General features: G+C 33.8%; 1 protein-coding gene across 1 annotated transcript in view; it reads right to left on the reverse strand.

The window, feature by feature from the left end:
* Positions 1-1,353: 1,353 nt before the first annotated feature.
* The window catches only part of LOC100374775 (protein unc-80 homolog), a 125,908-nt gene continuing 106,554 nt past the window's right edge, over positions 1,354-20,707 (reverse strand). Inside the window, exons 48-57 of the mRNA XM_085498737.1 lie at positions 20,230-20,406; positions 18,012-18,032; positions 14,942-15,116; positions 12,301-12,510; positions 11,290-11,385; positions 8,760-8,848; positions 7,266-7,431; positions 6,899-7,042; positions 5,931-6,389; positions 1,354-5,602 (exon numbers count right to left, since the gene is read on the reverse strand). Coding sequence (XP_085354863.1) covers positions 5,268-5,602; positions 5,931-6,389; positions 6,899-7,042; positions 7,266-7,431; positions 8,760-8,848; positions 11,290-11,385; positions 12,301-12,510; positions 14,942-15,116; positions 18,012-18,032; positions 20,230-20,406 — 1,872 coding nt within the window. The 3' untranslated portion in view covers positions 1,354-5,267. The remainder of the gene's footprint in view (positions 5,603-5,930; positions 6,390-6,898; positions 7,043-7,265; positions 7,432-8,759; positions 8,849-11,289; positions 11,386-12,300; positions 12,511-14,941; positions 15,117-18,011; positions 18,033-20,229; positions 20,407-20,707) is intronic.

The following is a 20,707-nucleotide window of genomic DNA, read 5'->3' on the forward strand; positions in this document are numbered from 1 at the left end:
GCAAAAATAGCAAAATTAAAACCCAGTGAATAATTAATGCATTTACAGTACCTTTGTATAAACATAGTTGAACTCTGGTGACCTTGCCCTTTGTTATATAATATTATTCCCTTCATCATAGTTTGTTTCAATATGAATATGCATTGTCACAATTAATTTTGAATACAAACAAGTTTTGGTATTGAAACAACAGTGGGAAAGCAGTTTACCAAATTTCCTTGATACAAAAACATTGGTGCCTAATTTGTTCAATTATTTTAAGGGACATAATTTCCAGCTTTATTCATAGTAATTCAGATATTTTAGTATAAAAACAAATACCTCATCTCAGAAAAAAAGTGTTGCATTTAGACGTGAATAGATTCATAAAACATGCAAGATACTAGAAAATCTTAGCTGGCTTTTGTCCATATATTTTGTACAGGTGTCACAATTTAATAATTCACTGAGACAAATATGAACTGCCTTATTTTATTCATTGTGTGACTACTGTATTAATTGAAAAGTAAAAAAAAAATACGCCCTTTATGAATAGCTATCATGTTGCAAGCTCTGCTTTGTATGCAAATCAACTTAAATAGTTAGTTGGTGTCCAGCGGAGAGAGAAGTCAACAGTACTGTTGAGAATCTACATCAAACACTGCAATCTTTGTTTTTAAAGTGTGTTTTTAAACTATTATTATAAAAGCTCTATCATTCTGTTCTAATAGCTGAAACACAAATTCCTGTGAATTTTCATTTGTCGAATGAACTGTTTGTCAAATACAGAATACCTATTTTTGTGTACAATTTTCTTTTCAAAATGTGGATGCAACATTTTGCTTTTTATGTATTATTTTTGATTTGATAACTTTGGACTACTAAACAGATTTTCTATTAGCTTCAGATCTTGATCAAAGTTTGCTTATATTAATTTTCTGACATCTTGTTTTCTGTAAAGATTTTATTGTAGGTTTGCAAATGGGTATCAGACTGTGCAAAAACTCTCTCCATTAGTTGGTTTTGAAGCCCAGTCTAGTATTCCCATAATATTTGGGAGATACATTACCAACGATATTATTACAAGATAACTGATTTGCTTCATTGAACACAGACACCAATGTATATTTCCACTGAGATCAGTGACTTTTGAATGTGTATTTTATCAGATTTTCTCAATTTTTGCATATTTTCATACAGGACATCTGTTGTTCATACTCAGGGAAGACTTTGATGAACAAAGTAACAGAGTTTTATAAAGTTTGGAATAGAATTAGTAAAGTTATTGTGCACACAATAACAATTATTAACGACGATGAAACAACAACGCCAGACAAAAATTTATAATAAGAGAAATTAACACTAGACAGAGAATAATTAAACTTTAGACTTTATTTATAGCAATAAGGAATATGGCAAGAATTGTCACAGCCAACAAAAAATAGTAAATAGTGCAATAGCAACAAGCAGTTTTATTTAAGTCACAAATTGAATACATAATGTACATACAATGCCTTACTACAAAACGATTTAAATGGTCCCCTTTGACTGAAGCATGTTGATACTTACATCATGTAAATGAAAAAAAAAAAAAATGGTCTATGGAAGACGCACTACATAAGCCTTGATGTAGAACTACAATCAAAACATTTGGCAATTTGTTTAATTTCACACTGTGTGCAACTGTAGAAAAGTTGGATCACATAAATTGAATGAATGAAATAATATTTACATAAAAGACTGGGCCGGGGTATAGTGACAGTACTTAGAATAGCCATGATAATCCATGGAACCCTGCATTTTAGAGTACTGTATTTCTTTCGTTAAAAAGCATGCATTATTAGATATTTAGGAGGTTTAATTTGAGCTCATAAAAACGAAAATGCAGTCAAAGGCACATTTATATTTATAAATATATTTATAAACTGAACTGTTGTAATTTTACACTAGTGTCATTCAAATCACGATGAGAGGATTTGATTGGCTACCACCATCAATCAGACTGTAATAATCCGTCAAATCTATGATGTCATTGCACAAGCTTCATAAAAATAATATTTTGGTTAAAAAATAATTTAAAAAATAAATGCTTCATTGGCTTTCACTGAATTCTTTTGTGTATGGGAGTAATTTTCTAACACACTTTATTTCAGATACATCAGATTTTAAATAGATGAAGACCCAAACAACGTTTTGAATAGAAACACCTAGAGTCCCTCAATGATGCCTGCAACACATTGAAAGAATGTATACCATGCCAGGATTCAAATACGTAAAAAACTAACCATTCTTTAAAGAAATAATTCCTGATTTAAGTGTCCTGATTAAAATACAGTGCTAAACAATTTGGCTTTCACTGTTCTAAACATGTGATACAGAGCCTTCTCTATATAATGTAGTACTGCATATTCATGTCGTGTGCATTATTGATCTTTGGCTTCTGGAATTAGCACAGTGTTTTGGCAAGTACTTGTATATAGGAAGAATGAACGTTATCAACTGAACTTGCATATTATACGGGAACAATTAATTTTGAAAAATATTCCATTGAATTAATTGTCGCTATAGATAACCAAACAGTTACATTGTACTTAAAAGAATTTATAAGAACTTATTATTTACCCAGTATTTACCGGTATTTGTACTTTAAAAAAAAACTTATAATGTATTTCTATTGAACTTTTAATAACTTATGTCTCACAATCAACTTATATTTTACGTATAAGGACTTATAATGTATTTATATTGTACCTTTAGAAACATATAATGAACTTATTATGTACTTACAGGAACATAATATGAACTTATAATGTAATATAATATGAACTTATAATGTAATGTAATGTAATAGTGAATTACAATGAACTTATATTGTAAAGTTGTACTTAGATAATGTCTATTCAACTTTCTTTATTAAATTTCAAAACTTATCGTACAAAAAATTGGACAGAATACATCTTATCAGATGCAACAGGAACACAAAACTAACATCATGAAATTATGGCATATGACCCTTTAAAGGTTGTACTGAGTCAGAGATTCTGACCAGTATCCAACAAATCCATAAGTCGTTGCCAGCGGTTACCTTAGCTAAACAAATGTGTTAATGTTATCTTAATTCTGAACTGAAATATGTGAAGCAGACGACAGAAAAGAATAACATCAACATAGAACAGTTGTTCTATGAAAAGAACTGATTCTTGACTTTATAATCCCCCCCAATATGGGCATTGGCTTTGGCTCAAAGGGGTGGCGATGTAAGCGGGATAATTCTCTTGATGGAAGACCCTAAACATACCATTTATAACTGTGTGAGAAACACCCCATCATGAAGCTATATTTTTTCCAAGAAGCTTGTGACAAAAAGACAATGATGAAAACATGCCAAAAAGTTTTTTTTTTTCTCAAATCTAACTCAATAACACAAGTTAAAAAAAATTGTGATACACTGTTGTATTTATAAATATACATAAACTTTACAAATTATTCCAAGATGGCACAAAAAGCACATCAATTCATATAATAATTAAACATTTATTTTTTTTACATCAATACTATATATTGTAATATCCCATATATACCTAGCACCACAGGGGATATGTAAACATTGATACAAAAAATATCTCATATTTTGACCCATATGAATATTCATGAGTTTATCACGTGACCAATTTCACAGACTGTGATTCGTCAAATTGTAAACTACAAAAATAGTTTGTAAATTATTCTTTACAATTCAGAATTCTACTTTTCATTATAAAACTATTCTTCAACTCCTGACTGGTAATTCCCCTCATGAAAATGGTTTGAACCAAAGACTGGGAAGTCTGGGTTATACCATTGGATTGATGGGGTTGGAGATTTAAATTAAATATACATTCTCCATGTTGTCAAAATGGCACCATAAGCAAAGTAGCCTACTACCCTACATAATAAAATGGACTGCTACATAGTAAGCTCACTTGAAACCTTCTCACAATTATAATCGGCTACATATCAGGGACAAACCAATTGACATAGGGGGAGGGTTGTAATACATACAAATTGTGTATACTAACAATTCAAATAACATCAACACTGACATTCAAATCATTAACAAACATGGACCTGATAAACAGGAAGTTGTAATTTTCTCAGCTATCCCACAATTCATAGCAATACTTCATGGCAAATAAAAAGTCATGTTCCTTTTGAATAACGGGCAAGATAAATTCATCTTAAAGAATCAAAAATCACTCACTTCAACTGTACAGTAATATTGTAATACAGTGAAAATAAAATTATTGGGTAGCTACAACATTTCAGAAACGATTTCCAGAGAAAATGGAGAACACGGAAAATGTCTGTGGAACTACTCAATATACCATAAAATCTGTATTAGAAGCCACATCCCTAATAGAAGTCGCACCCATTCTTTTTGAATAATTGAGTATGTGTAGATGCTCTAATAGAAGCCGCATCCCCTCTATTGCATTGTACCATTTTGATAGAAGCCGCGGTTTCTAATACAGATTTTACAGTAGTGTGTTATATATAATGCAATGCATTGTGGGAAATGCAAGGAAATGCAGTCTACTCATATACACCATCCCTGATTGGAGGCACTGTCAAACAAAACTAAAATCTAACATCCATCCTGAAGTTTTGAATTTCTGGTCGTCACATTCAAATGGCAGTATGCTGTAAAACATGGTTCAGTACACTACAATAATTCTGTTTAGTGAATCGGACGCCATTATGCCAGCACTATACAAAATACCTATATACATGCTACAATTATATCTACCATAAATATGGGCAATGCACCGACTGATACTAAAATTGTTTTTTTTTTGTCAATACGATATGGTCTGGAATCATAAATAACTTCTAAAACTGTACTCTTTCTATACTGTTAGTTTTTGGTTCTTGGTCGCTCAACCATTTGAAATTCATTGGCAAAATAGAATCACAAACTTTGTATAAATACCTGTTTTTCAAATTGTTTTCACTTAAATTGTGTGTTTTTTTTTTTGTAACATATTGTAAATTGACTGTAACAATTAGCTTTTCCCCTTCCATAATAATGGAATATTCCATAGTTATATTGTTATTTTAAATGACTGTATCTTTAACAATATTAGCCTCATGTCCCTTCCCGCAATGCTGGAATATTCCAAAGGATGTTAATATACCAGTGTATCATTAACTTAACAGTAAAATATTCCAAACTTGCAGTTATTAAATTAATGTATATTTATTAATATTAGCCTCCTTTCCTAATAATGAAATATTTCAATATACTGTTATTAAACCACTGTATCTTTCAGCTCATCTTGAAGATCAGACATCCTTATTCTCAACGTTCTCGGATCCAACTCTGATCGTCCCAGCAATCGCATGGTTTCCTTAGACTCGTAAAGATCGTCCATACCCTCACCAATGTCAGTGGATATCATCTTGGCACGATCGCTCTTTGTGGATTCGGAACCGAGCAGATGGCTTTGTTCGTCAACAGATTCAGTATCTGATTTGTCTACACTGTCTTGCGTTTGTGAAGGTACTTGATTGGTGATGCCACCACAAGTGGCATTAGCGCTATGTGCTGCATCTCCGTCCCCATCAAGGTCACCATCAGGAGACTCTGCAAAAATCATGCAGTATGATTATTTATGGGATAGAAATTAAATTCTCCAATCTCACTGTCCAGGCATACTAGTAAAAAATTAAATCAGTGGCTTTCAACCCCAAACTGACCAGCTCAGCAGACTAATTATCACAAAGGAACTAAAATTCATTATGTTCTGACAAGGTGTAATACCAGTAAAACAGACAGACAAACACTTTGCCATTCTGAAAAATATTTTCCAATAATACGCAAGTAATTCTCACTGCAAGTACAGAGTTGGATAAATAATGAGTGAAGCTCATTGTTAATTTGGATTGATTCCCACTTAATTTAGACAACTCACCAGCTATGATGTCCTCCACAGTACTTTTCTGACTTGGCTGTCTACTGAGGGGTAGAGGTGAAAATGCTACAACTGGTTCTGGTGACTTTGGCTTTTTTGGTGGAGGCGGAGGCTGCACTGGTTCATGATGCTGATCATGTATTTGTTCTGTTCTCGTGATGACTCTCCTACTCATGCGTTTTGTCACATTGTGTTTTCGTGTCAGTCGTCTTGTGTTGAATGCTGACGTTTCGCCTTCCACTGGCTGATCTGTTCGTCGGATTATGCTTTGCCTGCCATATCTACTGTTTGGTAGACTAGTTTCATTGGGATTTTTTGGAGATAATGGTGCAGGTGGTATTGGTACTGGGGCTGCTTCTGCTGCAGGAATTTCTGAAGGTGGCGGTGACGAAGATTGTTGCCGGTGGCGATTTGCTTCTCCTTCGTGACTATGGTTTGAACCTCTTCTTGATGAGCGGGCTAAATAAAAACAATCACAAATGATCAAAAGATTAAGAAATAATATTTATACTATATTTTGTTTGGCAATTAAAATGATCTATATTTAAAATAGAAAATGGTTTCCCCTATTAAAGAGGGCTTACAATTTCAGTTTTTGCAGTTTTATATAGTATTTTTGGGTACAATATGATTATTTTTGGTTAAAAAGGGAGTGAAACTGATGCTTTCCCTAGTATTTGGACACACAGAGAGCAATTTTGTTCAAAGTACATATTCTACTGACATTTTATGGTGGTCCATGCCGTTTTAGGTAGTATTATAGGGTACAATATGGTTATTTGGTGTAAAAAATGGGAGGTGAAAAAGGTGAAAAATTACAGTTACTGAATGACTGTAATATAATTTAGTTTGAGAATGGCTGCCATTGGAATAACTGGTGATTTTAATTTTGATCTCAAGGATTCTAACAAAAAAATGTATTAATAAACAATAAACAAATGTGATTTGAAATATATACCAGTACATACATTTCCTACTGCTAGCTTTACGAGTCAATCGACTGACAAAAGACCCTGTTCGTGTGTGCCTTGGTGATGTAGTTGTCTCAGCTCCATCGCCAGCAAAATGCGCAGCCCGGCCAGTGGTGGTTTCATTGGCAAAACGTACATGATCTGAAATCAACAAAAATGTGTATGTTAACAAATCAGCCACATGTTCGGTGGATTTAAATTGTAACAGATATCATGATTGGTGGATTAGAATTGTAACAGATATCATGTTCGATGGATTGGAGTTGTAACAGATATCATGATTGGTGGATTTGAATTGTAACAGATATCATGATTGGTGGATTTGAATTGTAACAGATACCATAATAGGTGAATTCAAACAAACCTCTCGGTAAGAACATATTATCCTTGAGATCTTTAAGTTCATAGCAGAGTTCAGTCAGTAAAGTTCCTTTACACTTTGGCGTTGGTCGGTAGTGGCCTCGTAGTTTCTCAGATATCCTGGACTGAATTACGGCCTCTGCATCTGTTTCACATATCATTCGCAACATCTGTATTTGGAAACAACAAGTTATTGCAAGTTAGACCAAAATATTTCATTAATTTAATTATATATATGTACTAAAATATTCAACAGACAAGCAGCCTCTCGACTGAGATATCTCCGCTCTTAGCAATGCACATATATTCAGCTGAAGGATTGACGATATCATTACAAAATGAAAAAATCCAAGAGAGGTCCACCTGTAGTACCTTTATGTATACCAGTAATATCAAAGCAATCTGACTTGTGGTTTTTAATAAGAAGTCGAAAATATCACTTTTTACCAAAAATGACAAAAATATTCATCAAAATTAAAGAATTGAGGACACGTGTATCCTCAGACTTGTGATTTTTAACAAGAAGTCAAAAGAAGAAGTTGAAAAAGTTAAAATTTGACACGACAACAAAGAAGAACAATCACAGCTAGAAAGTGATTCTACTGGTAATCATGAAACAGCATGCCACAGCAACCTACTATGTGTGATTTTCATATCAACTATGGTTGAAATCTACATGTGTACTGCTGTAAAATAACCTCTACATTCACAATCAGACATAGGTCAATTTAAGCACTTGTTTTGTGCCACGCAACAAGGGCTTAAAATATGCACTATTTTTAGATTAAATGGATACATGAAATGTTATTCTGTCATGACAAATTGAAGAAAAAAAAGAAAAACAAACTGTAACCAGATATTCAGGATCTCTTTTAAGAATTACATAGAATTATAAGAATAAGTACTGAACTTTTTTGACGAATAATAATATTCATTTAACCTTTTGAATAGCCAAAGACTTTTGTCAGCTTTCACAGAATAAATTCCAATAATTCTTTTCTGATTTTTCAAGTCTTGTTGGCAATGGAAAAGTATGCCCATTTGGATCAAGTCAAGAAAATATCGAAAATGCTAAAAATGTGAAAAATGGTTTTGTTGAAAAATTTATGGCATACTAATAATTAACATTTGACTTATTTGTAAATAATTATACATTAACCTTTTCACCACCAGACTTTCTCACACAAATTTGTCTGCCCTTTTTAATAACTCAATACCGGGTATTTCTGGAAATGAACCATAATTTTGAAGCCAACAGACAAAAATTGAGTAAATTTTCAGTTTTTACTAAAAAAATTTGGCTATTTTTATCCCAATCTTCTGAAGAAAAGTGCAAACTATAAACGGGACTATTTTGTGAATTTTTGATGAAAAGAGGAAACTGGTGGTGGAAAGGTTAACTGAAATAATCATTTTCTCTTGGGGAAGTAAAAAACTGTATTGAGTTAACAACCAAATCTTAATCAAGGTTATATACAGTACAATTAAATGACTTTACCTTGCTGTGAATAAATGGCTCTAATATAACATACAATGGTGGTCGGTAGGTTACGATAAAATCCAGAAAACTCCACAAAGCAGAACCACCTGAAAACCAAACATGTTAAGACATTATTATATTTCCTAAATTAGAAGCATACCTCCAAAACAATAACAACTATCTGGTAGTCTTTTGAGCATCCTCACTAGCTAAGGCCTATTTATTAGTCCCCGTTCGGACGCAGTCCGAAAACGGGGACTTATGTTTTGCCCTGTGTGCGTCCGTCCGTCCGTGCGTCCGTGCGTCCGTGATCACCTGTATCTCGAACATGCATGGACCGATTAAGTTCAAACTTCACTCATACATCACACATTATATGGGACATATGCACATGCATTTTTTTCATGATCCGATTAACGATAGCCGAATAGCGGCCATTTTAAGGCCGAAAATGCATCAAAATCGCACATTTTCACCATTCCGGACCCGGATCTCAGTTATGCATGGACGGATTTTGTTCAAATTTGGTACATACATTAAACATAATAGGACCTTGATGCACGTCATTTTTTTTTTTGGATCGGGTTCGAAATGGCCGACTGGCGGCCATTTTGTTTTAAAGAATTCAGTTCTGGATCCGTATCTGAGACATGCTTGGATTGATCGAGTTCAAACTTCACACACACAAGGTACATCATGTCACAAATATGTATGTGCATTTGTTTCATGATCTCATTAACGATAGCCAAATGGCGGCCACTTTAAGGCCGAAAATGCATTGAAATCGCACATTTTCACCATTCCGGACCCGGATCTCAGTTATGCATGGACGGATTTCATTCAAATTTGGTACATACATTAAACATAATAGGACCTTGATGCACGTCATTTTTTTTTTTCGGATCAAGTTCGAAATAGCCGACTGGCGGCCATTTTGTTTTAAAGAATTCAGTTCTGGATCCGTATCTGAGACATGTCTGGATTGATCAAGTTCAAACTTCACACACACAAGGTACATCATGTCACAAATATGTATGTGCATTTGTTTCATGATCTCATTAACGATAGCCAAATGGGGGCCGCTTTAAGGCCGAAAATGCATTGAAATCGCACATTTTCACCATTCCGGACCCAGATCTCAGTTATGCATGGACGGATTTCATTCAAATTTGGTACATACATTAAACATAATAGGACCTTGATGCACGTCATTTTTTTTTTCGCATCAAGTTCGAAATAGCCGACTGGCGGCCATTTTGTTTTAAAGAATTCAGTTCTGCATCCGTATCCGAGACATGTCTGGATTGATCAAGTTCAAACTTCACACACACAAGGTACATCATGTCACAAATATGTATGTGCATTTGTTTCATGATCTCATTAACGATAGCCAAATGGGGGCCGCTTTAAGGCCGAAAATGCATTGAAATCGCACATTTTCACCATTCCGGACCCGTATCTCAGTTATGCATGGATGGATTTTGTTCAAATTTGGTACATACATTAAACATAATAGGACCTTGATGCACGTCTTTTTCTTTTTCGGATCAAGTTCGAAATGGCCGACTGGCGGCCATTTTGTTAAAGAATTCAGTTCTGGATCCGTATCCAAGACATGTCTGGATTGATCAAGTTCAAACTTCACACACACATGGTACATCATGTCACAAATAGATATGTGCATTTGTTTCATGATCTGCTTAACAATAGCGGAATGATGGCCATTTTAAGGCCGAAAATGCATCAAAATCACGTATTTTCACAATTCCAGAACCGGATTTCAGTCATGCATGGATGGATTTTGTTCAAATTTGGTACATACATTAAACATAATAGGACCTTGATGCACGTCTTTTTTTTTTCGGATCAAGTTCAAAATGGCCGACTGGCGGCCATTTTGTTAAAGAATTCAGTTCTGGATCCGTATCCAAGACATGTCTGGATTGATCAAGTTCAAACTTCACACACACATGGTACATCATGTCACAAATAGATATGTGCATTTGTTTCATGATCTGCTTAACAATAGCGGAATGATGGCCATTTTAAGGCCGAAAATGCATCAAAATCACGTATTTTCACAATTCCACAACCGGATCTCAGTCATGCATGGATGGATTTTGTTCAGATTTAGCACAATGTGTTGTACATATGCAGGTGCATTTCGGTCATGATCTGCTTTGAATGTATATGTCACTCAAATATGAATGGAACGGGGACGTGTCATTGACAATGACTTGTTTATTTAGCTACCGCCTCATCACAAAATCCTGGCAGATTCTGTCAGCCAGTGTGTTTTAAAGTGCACCCTCTTTGGCAAGTTGACATCCAACACTTTTGTTTTTTCATTTTAATTTCTATAATCTACCCCAACTCTAATTGGGTGCATACATTAAAGGCGCACCAGATCAGTATTTTATTGAGGTAAAATACGTGAGCCCTTGATAGAACATAAAGTTTTCAAAAACATACATGTCTTCAAATTTGAGGAGATTTTCTCAGAAGCAAAAAAATTTGTATAAAAGTTGATAGTGTAGCATTAAATTACCCATCATTCTTGTTCCTAGATCTTTGACAGCATTCGTAATTCTGTACCAATCATTGATCAATTGTCGTTCAAAACATACAATCATTATTTTCAAACCTGAAAGTAATAATAATAATATTTTATAAAACTTTAATTGAGGACAGTTTTAAAACTTAGGGGACAAGACAGCAATACTTACAGTTGAACTCATTGATTCATTATTCAGTATTGTTGTTTTTTTTGTGTTTTTTTCAGTTAATAAAATCAAAACACATTTTACATAAAAACAAACAAAAAACGAAGTACAAACAAACCCATGTGAGAGAAGCAGAGTATATATCTTGTTTTACAGTTATGACATAAATTCATTCACTACTTATTGTACCGGTACTTGCGATTTATTCCAATGGAAAATCTTTCCATTCCATCAAATGTTTTTCAATGCAGTTTTTACGAATTGCAATATGTTAAAACTAATTTGTTAAATCAACAAAACTTGGAATTGAGCCAATGTGCTAGCGTCATGTTGGTATATACATTGCTCAGTAAGTAGACAAATGTGGTTCACATTTTGACTGAAACCAGTGTCACCAAAATGCAACTGGTAGTCACCTGGCATGCAGTGTAGATGACGATATTTGCTCCAATTATTCAATATTTGTGTCCAAATGTCAGCTGTAAATTTATAAACGGGTGTATTAATGTTTAATCCTCCTTTAAAAATGTACATAATGAGTTCATAATCGTTAAAATAAGAGATGTGATGGCATCCTCTCACTGACCACTTGAATCTATTTGGATTCTATATCAATAATTCATTCACCAAATATATCCAATTGCTCTTACTTTGTTATACTGTAGTGATTAATGTTTTATAGTTAGCTTTATTCTTTCATGAAATAAGAAACCTACATACTTTTCTTATTAAACAAGCACATCAAAGTATATCTACTTTGCTGAAATAAAATTAAAAAAATCAAAGAAAAGTTTGAAAAAAATCTACTGATCTATTCAACCGAGGACTCCACATACCTAAGAATGCAGCCTCGTAAAGTGATTCCTGCAACACGATAGATGTCTCATGATAGGAAACACTGGTATGGCTTGGTAAATCAGTAATGGAAGGGTATGCATGTTTTGAGGAATGAACACCAACTCTAGGAGGTGGTTTGGGTGGTAACAGCGCATACAATATGGCAGTCAATGCAAATGAAATATCCTGCTGTCGTATCCGGGGAGAATCTGTGAAAAGATGGTGAAGAATCAGTGAAGATACAATATGTGATCTAATTATATATGACTAGACATAAACAATGAAATAAAAACAACAGTACATTCCAGGTTCAACACCAGGTGTTGTCAACACATGTTACTAGGTTATGTACCTTAGTTACCATGGCAACATAAAATCTTGTCACGTCTGTGATTGGTTGAATAACTAATTAGTAATATTTATTTAGTAAGCATGTAATATAGTTATCTTACACAAAATAGGAGAATTCATACAGATCCATACTTCTGAGACTGTAAACTAATTTATTTTAACTTGGAATTTATTTTTGCTATTTTTGCTGAAGGGAGGATGCAATGAAAATAAAATGTAGGGAATATACCTCTTTTCATACATTCAACCAAAAATCATTGAAAATTAATCTAGCTAAAATAAAAATAAGAAGTCATTGTAAATGACACAGTCCCCGTTAAGTTCTCTTTGTGCTCGTCATATTAAAGCGGAGGGGTTGTCGCGAGCGTGTCCTTGAAACTTGAGTTCCAAGTAGCGTATACAACAGATTGTTTATTTACATCAAAACACGTGTTTCATGTCATAGTAATATGGCCAAAATAAAAACAGCCTTTATTCAGCCATCTTTGATCTGATTATGAAACACACTGATATGTATGATGTATGTGCCAAATACGAATGAAAATGGTACATAAATTGTGGAAATATAGTAGTAATGCCAAAAAGTCAGATGGCTGTCATTCGGCCATCCTTGACCAGATTTTGAAACAAATTGTCATGGATATGCATCCTAACATGTATAAAGTACATTTATGTGCCAAATTTGAATGAAAACTGACAGAGCACGTCCAAGATACCGCATAAAAAAACAAAAACAAGATGCCTGCCAGTCGACCATCTTTGATCCATCATGGACATGTATCCTAACATGTATAATCTATGTACCAAGTTTGAATGACAACTGACAAAGCATGTCCAAAATACAACATTTTCAAAAAACAAGATGGCTGCCAGTCGGCCATTTTGAATCGAATCGAATCGCTAAACCACTGCATGTGCATATGTCCCACATAAGGTACTAGGCACATGCAAAGAATGAACGGAATCGGTCCACAGGATTCTGAAATATGACGTTGGATAGACTGACGCAGGGACAGACGGACACACGGACGGACGGTCGGACGGACAGACTCAGGAACTCATGGACGGTCGGGGACATGTATCCTAACATGTATGATCTATGTAGGAAATTTGAATGAAAACTGACAAAGCATGTCCAAAATACGACATTTTCAAAAAACAAGATGGCTGCCAGTCAGCCATCTTTGATCCAATTGTGAAATAAATCATCATGGACATGTATCCTAACATGTATAATCTATGTACCAAGTTTGAATGAAAACTGACAAAGCATGTCCAAAATACAACATTTTCAAAAAACAAGATGACTGTCAGTTAGCCATTTTGAATCGAATCGCTAAACCACTGCATGTGCATATGTCCCACATAAGGTACTAGGCACATGCAAAGAATGAACGGAATCGGTCCACAGGATTCTGAAATATGACGTTGGATAGACTGATGCACAGACAGACGGACACACGGACGGTCGGACGGACAGACTCAGGAACTCACGGATGGTCGGGGACATGTATCCTAACATGTATGATCGGAATCGGTCCAAGGGACTCTGAGATATGACTCCGGACGGACGCACGGACACACGGACGAACGGACGGACGGAGACCGAATTATAAGTCCCCGTTTTCGGACTTCGTCCGAACGGGGACTAAAAAGCTAGTGCAGATGAATAAAAAAACAGAAAATATTTCTACTCTGTGCCCTGATTATTTTACTTTACTCATTTTGCTAAACACCCCTCTATCATTTACAAAAAAACAAATATGGTATTAGTATATTATAAAATTGTCAAACTTTGGCCATAGTATTTAACCATATTTATTCATAAGCAATGAAATCACTACCCCGGTACCAGTATTTATAGATTTTTAGACCAAAAAGATTTATTCAACATCATCTCTAGAGGGCAGTGTTCCTCCTTAAACATGTGCAATTGAAATACACGACATATCTCATAACATTTTGAAAGCTAGTTTACAACTTCACACTGGTCCACTGAACATGCACAGTATATCCAAACCGCAATGAACCTGATGTTTTATATTCAAGATCTGACCCATTCACATGAAGCTACTGGGCTAACTCATGAAGAAAACCATATCTAAATATTAAAGCAGGGGATGTCATAACCTGTGCATGCAACAGAAGACCATAACATGTTGTTGTTTACAAATAAACATCTACCCATGAGCCTTTGCATGTGTTTTTATTGTCATTTAGGGCTCAATTTCTGCACGTACACATGCAGGTGATGACCCCTCTGCTTTAAACTAAAGAATATATTCTTACCTTTTCCAAGGTCAATATCTGCCAGCGATGAGTTTATCACATCAAATACTCCTGGACGCCCACATCCGACTCGTATGCAAAGTGGCAGCAGTAAATGTAATAAGACATTCTCTGTTTTTTCCTGGCTATTAAAAACAGGCATTCCACCAAACACTTGCTCCAAGGTGTACATGTCCTACTCAAGAAAGTTAAAAAAGACATTTGATATCTGCATACTGACAGGTCACCTAGCTGACACAAATTTAATGCCAACTTAGGAGGCTTTCTCACATTTGCATAGAGAATGACCACCTAGGCAGGTTGAAAAATTAGCATTTTGTCTGTGTGAAGGTTTCTTCAGTTTGACTATATTTCTCTGCAGAGTGGAGTGTTCAACATTTTCAAAGTTTAAAAAACAGATAGTTTCAAATAATTTTGTAGATAATATGAATCATGCTGCATGTATTTGTATGATACTATGATAAACACCATTGCATACAATTATAAACGGTATTGAGACTTTAAAGTGTACATATATTTTCCATTTTTGTATCATATCATATCCCCTCACCATTCTATACCATACCCGGTATTATATAACTATCTGGATGGGTTATTTCTATAGTATGGTAAATGCAAACAAATGTATTAGTAACAGAAAAGATCGTTATAAAATACAGTAAATTAACCTGCATATCGGTAATACTGGTACAACAAGTAAGCAAAATGGGTTACCCTGGTAGTTATTGTTTCCACATTAACAGCTACATGTATTGTGATCAAAACAATTAAACCGTTTCAGAGGGCTCAGTTTCAGGTTGGGTATCTATTAAGGGTAACATTTTACACGCTCCACTTTACAAAGAAATACTTTTGTCATTTGACATTAAATAATAAATAAATTTGTGTCTACCATATTTATTCTATTAAAAGTGCCTGTACTTTAATGCTCAGTCATAATAAACACTGATAGTGTTTGGACGGCCAAATTAGACTTTTTAGATATAAACATTTTTACTGATGGTTAGTGTACAATAGAATAAATATGGTTGATAAAATAGTGTATTATTGTTCAAATTAGTGCCAATATCAGTTGTACATTATCAACATTATTATGTAATTGGTGCAAGTTACTGCAACCTCACAGATGTACTCTCCTTACGAGTAGCTCAGTGAGGGCACAGCAACTCATCACACCATCCTAGTCAGCACAACGCAGCCTTTTTTCATTTGCTGTTATTTCAGACATTATACATGGCACTGCAATGAATGGAATATAATTGGAGGAAAGGTGCTCCTTTAAAACACTTCAGTAACTATCGATAGTATGTTAATACCATAATACCATACCAGCAAGGAAAAGTTCATGAGAGAGAAAATAAAAAGATGTCTCAATGTTGTATTGTATGTAAACGTCCAACTAGAGTTACACTCTGAAATAGATTATAGAAAGTGATATTGACCAGATCATGGATCATACAAAGTGATATTGCCTGGTCCATAGATCATAGAAATTGATATTGCCTGGTCCATAAGATCATAGAAATTGATTTTGCCTAGTCAATAGATTATGGAAATTGATATTGCCTGGTCCATAGATTATAGAAAGTGATATTGCCTGGTCCACAGATCATAGAACGTGATATTGTCCAGTCCATTATACATTATTAATAACATTTTGGCCAATTTTATTCATTTATTTTTCAATGAAATTTCCATTGTCAAAATGTTTGAAAATATATGTGTCCTAAAAACATCAAAAGTCCCTCAAACTGGTGTTTACATTCATTTTATAAAGCACTTTTCAATTCTGCCAATTTGTCAGGATCAGGTACAACAAAGTGTAAGTTTTGATCGTCATTGACAGTAATCTTAGTCCTTATATGGACAGAATCTTTATCAGAGTGCAACGTTTATAAACAAATCATGTATTATTTGAATGCCCAAAGTATAGCTTTATCACATATTATTAGATATAACCTAATATTTGAATTACAACTATAACCCCTTAACTTAGCTACAAATGTACTACAGATTTATCATTTGTCTTTTAAAGGATAATAAAAAGTTTAGTATTTAACCTGATGTAATGAAATCTAAAGTTACATTGTTAGTATTGAGTGAAGTGTGTGTTAATGAGACAATTTATGCTAATTTTATGCAAATATATGGATATGTGCATGGAGAAATAGAACATTAGTGAAAGGGTTAATGTTCATGATTTTTTGCATTGTTAATAGAAAAATATATTTGTTTTCCCAATGTCAGAATAAGATTTTTTCACCAAATCATGATGTCATACCATTTCACTAATATCTGGTCTAGAGATAACATATGTCACTTATTTGTAGAGAATAGTGTCCACAATGAGTCAAACAATCCTTTCCAAGGTTAAATCAGAAAAATACAATGTATAAGAAAAGTTGGTATTCAATTCTGAGGGATATGCAAATGAGCTGATTAATATGCAAGGTTTGTGCAAAATTTCATCCTTGTATACAATTTGCATATTTCCTTAGTATTTCTGCCGTTCAAACTGGTATGCGAATTATAGACAAACAATATAGAGCAGGCCAATACAGGAAGGTGCCAAAGTCCTTGCACCATGTTTAATATGACACATAAAAGCACTACACAGAGAGTGAATGTGCCTGTAGAACCCCTAATGGTATGTTGAGTATAGGGAAATACAATAGTATGCAAATATCAGCACGATTCTGAACATAACTCAAATTTCAGGATTGCTCATTTTAATGAGAGCCAGAAAAGTTTTCCTCATTGGGACTTACATGTGCATAGACATCATAAAAAAAAAACTTTGAAATAAAAAAAAAAATTAAAACGCCATAAACTTTGAATGTGTTATGTATTATGTAAATTTATGCAAATGTATTCATAGCGTGTCAAATGGTTAGTATATAACATGCTGGCAAAAGTGAATGCATTGTGTTAATATATCGTATACATTCATTCAAAGATTAAAAATATGTTCTTCAAAAGAAAAAAAAAAACAATCTTTTTTTTTACATTTTATATTAATTGTTATCATGCACGTAATGAAAGGTATGCATGTTAAGGTCACATGACTTGCCTTTGGGCGCATCCAATCGTGCTGCCGTATGTACATGTAAACGGATTGTTAAAAACACAGCCACAAAAAGCGGGCAAAATATCAATGGGTTAGAAAAGAGGTAAAAAAAATGGAAAGACAAGAAAGGGAAGGAAAATAATACATGCTAGGTTAAAGGTTAGAGGTTAGAGAAAGAAGGTTAGAGTGTAAAGGTCAAGATGAGATATTTTTTATGAAGAAGAAAGAAAAAAAAAGGGAACAAAGATTCGGACAAAGCGCAATAAGCAATGAAAGTCATGATAAAAAATACGAAAATGTAAATATTGAAAAAAATTGTAAAATATAATAATTTACAAATTATAAAATAAAAATTGACAAGAAAAATTATTATATAAATGTTATTATAGTAGCCATGCAACTGAAATCTTTAGTTTATATTATATAACTAAATACACTTTTTTCATGTTTAATTTACCATAATGTTTCTACTGCAAACACCACAACTGTGCATCATGGAACTCACCCAATACATTCTCAATACAGGCAATTAGGAAGCCTTTTTTCAGCAAATAAAAGTCATTAAAAATGCAGTTGAAATATACAGATCATTAGCATATGAAATGAGTACAAGTAACTGTTACTGCAAACACATGCAGCTCTGGTAGATATGATGCAGTCTGTAGATGATGGCATAGCATTTTGTGTCAAGAGTATCTAACATAAGAGCAAATGACTCCAACAATTTGGTTTATTTACTGATATACAGCAATATATATTATGAATTGTGTCAACTAAAGGCAGCCATAATAGCAAATGACTTCAACAATTTGGTTTATTTACTGATATACAGCGATATATATTATGAATTGTGTCAACTAAAGGCAGCCATAATAGCAAATGACTTCAACAATTTGGTTTATTTACTGATATACAGCGATATATATTATGAATTGTGTCAACTAAAGGCAGCCATAAGAGCAAATGACTCCAACAATTTGGTTTATTTAGTGATATACAGCGATATATATTATGAATTGTGTCAACTAAAGGCAGCCATAAGAGCAAATGACTCCAACAATTTGGTTTATTTACTGATATACAGCGATATATATTATGAATTGTGTCAACTAAAGGCAGCCATAATAGCAAATGACGTCAACAATTTGGTTTATTTACTGATATACAGCGATATATATTATGAATTGTGTCAACTAAAGGCAGCCATAATAGCAAATGACTTCAACAATTTGGTTTATTTACTGATATACAGCGATATATATTATGAATTGTGTCAACTAAAGGCAGCCATAATAGCAAATGAATTCAACAATTTGATTTATTTACTGATATACAGCGATATATATTATGAATTGTGTCAACTAAAGGCAGCCATAATAGCAAATGACTTCAACAATTTGGTTTATTTACTGATATACAGCGATATATATTATGAATTGTGTCAACTAAAGGCAGCCATAATAGCAAATGACTTCAACAATTTGGTTTATTTACTGATATACAGCGATATATATTATGAATTGTGTCAACTAAAGGCAGCCATAATAGCAAATGACTTCAACAATTTGGTTTATTTACTGATATACAGCGATATATATTATGAATTGTGTCAACTAAAGGCAGCCATAATAGCAAATGACTTCAACAATTTGGTTTATTTACTGATATACAGCGATATATATTATGAATTGTGTCAACTAAAGGCAGCCATAACAGCAAATGACTTCAACAATTTGATTTATTTACTGATATACAGCGATATATATTATGAATTGTGTCAACTAAAGGCAGCCATAAGAGCAAATGACTCCAACAATTTGGTTTATTTACTGATATACAGCGATATATATTATGAATTGTGTCAACTAAAGGCAGCCATATAGGAAGTGGTAAAGGCAGAATGCTGTGGTGGTGGTGGTGCTCTGCAGCATAAAGGTAAGGAGTCAAGAGCTGCTCTGATGTTAAATCACCCTTGTTTTTATTTACCTATGTATAACTTGCCATTCACTTAAGATATAATTAACAATGTGTTTATAACTTTTTAAAAACATTAATATATTATTAATATATATATATAATATTTATGAAATGTGTCAGGCAATTACCCATATTACCTATATACATTGAAATAGTAGGCTGATTACCCACACTATATACCATGCATTACCTTATATAGCATTACCAAGTACTTTGAATATAACTGAGGAATGAAATAACAAACCTTCAAACAGTGCATCTGCATTGCAGTGATTCTCACAACGGATGAACAGAATACAGGAGGTGGTGTGAACTGAACTCCTCCAGTAGGTGCAGATAAGTGAATGAGTGGCATTCCATCGCTACCTCCTGGTTGTGAGCCATCAGCCAAAACCAAGGCTATACCAACATTAATAAGGCTCTGAAGTGCAGAAACAATAAATATTGCAGAAGTATAAAACATAGAGAAACTATTAAAGCCTTGTGTAGGATAGTTGTTGGTTATAGCGCCACCACAGTTCATTTCCATATATAGCTTTGCCTTTCGTTTTTAAGGACAGGGAACATTGATTTAGTGCCAGGAAAAACAACTGTAACATCTATTCTCTAATTGTTTTTAAGGTTACCAGTAGTAATATTAAGGGTGTTATTTGATCTCTTATCTTGGCATCCTGAATTCAAAGTGGTGTACATGTATGCAAATGAGCTAGACTGATCGTGAG

Source organism: Saccoglossus kowalevskii, chromosome 1 (genome assembly GCF_978046115.1).
Source record: "Saccoglossus kowalevskii chromosome 1, keSacKowa6.1, whole genome shotgun sequence".
Lineage (NCBI taxonomy): Eukaryota > Metazoa > Hemichordata > Enteropneusta > Harrimaniidae > Saccoglossus > Saccoglossus kowalevskii.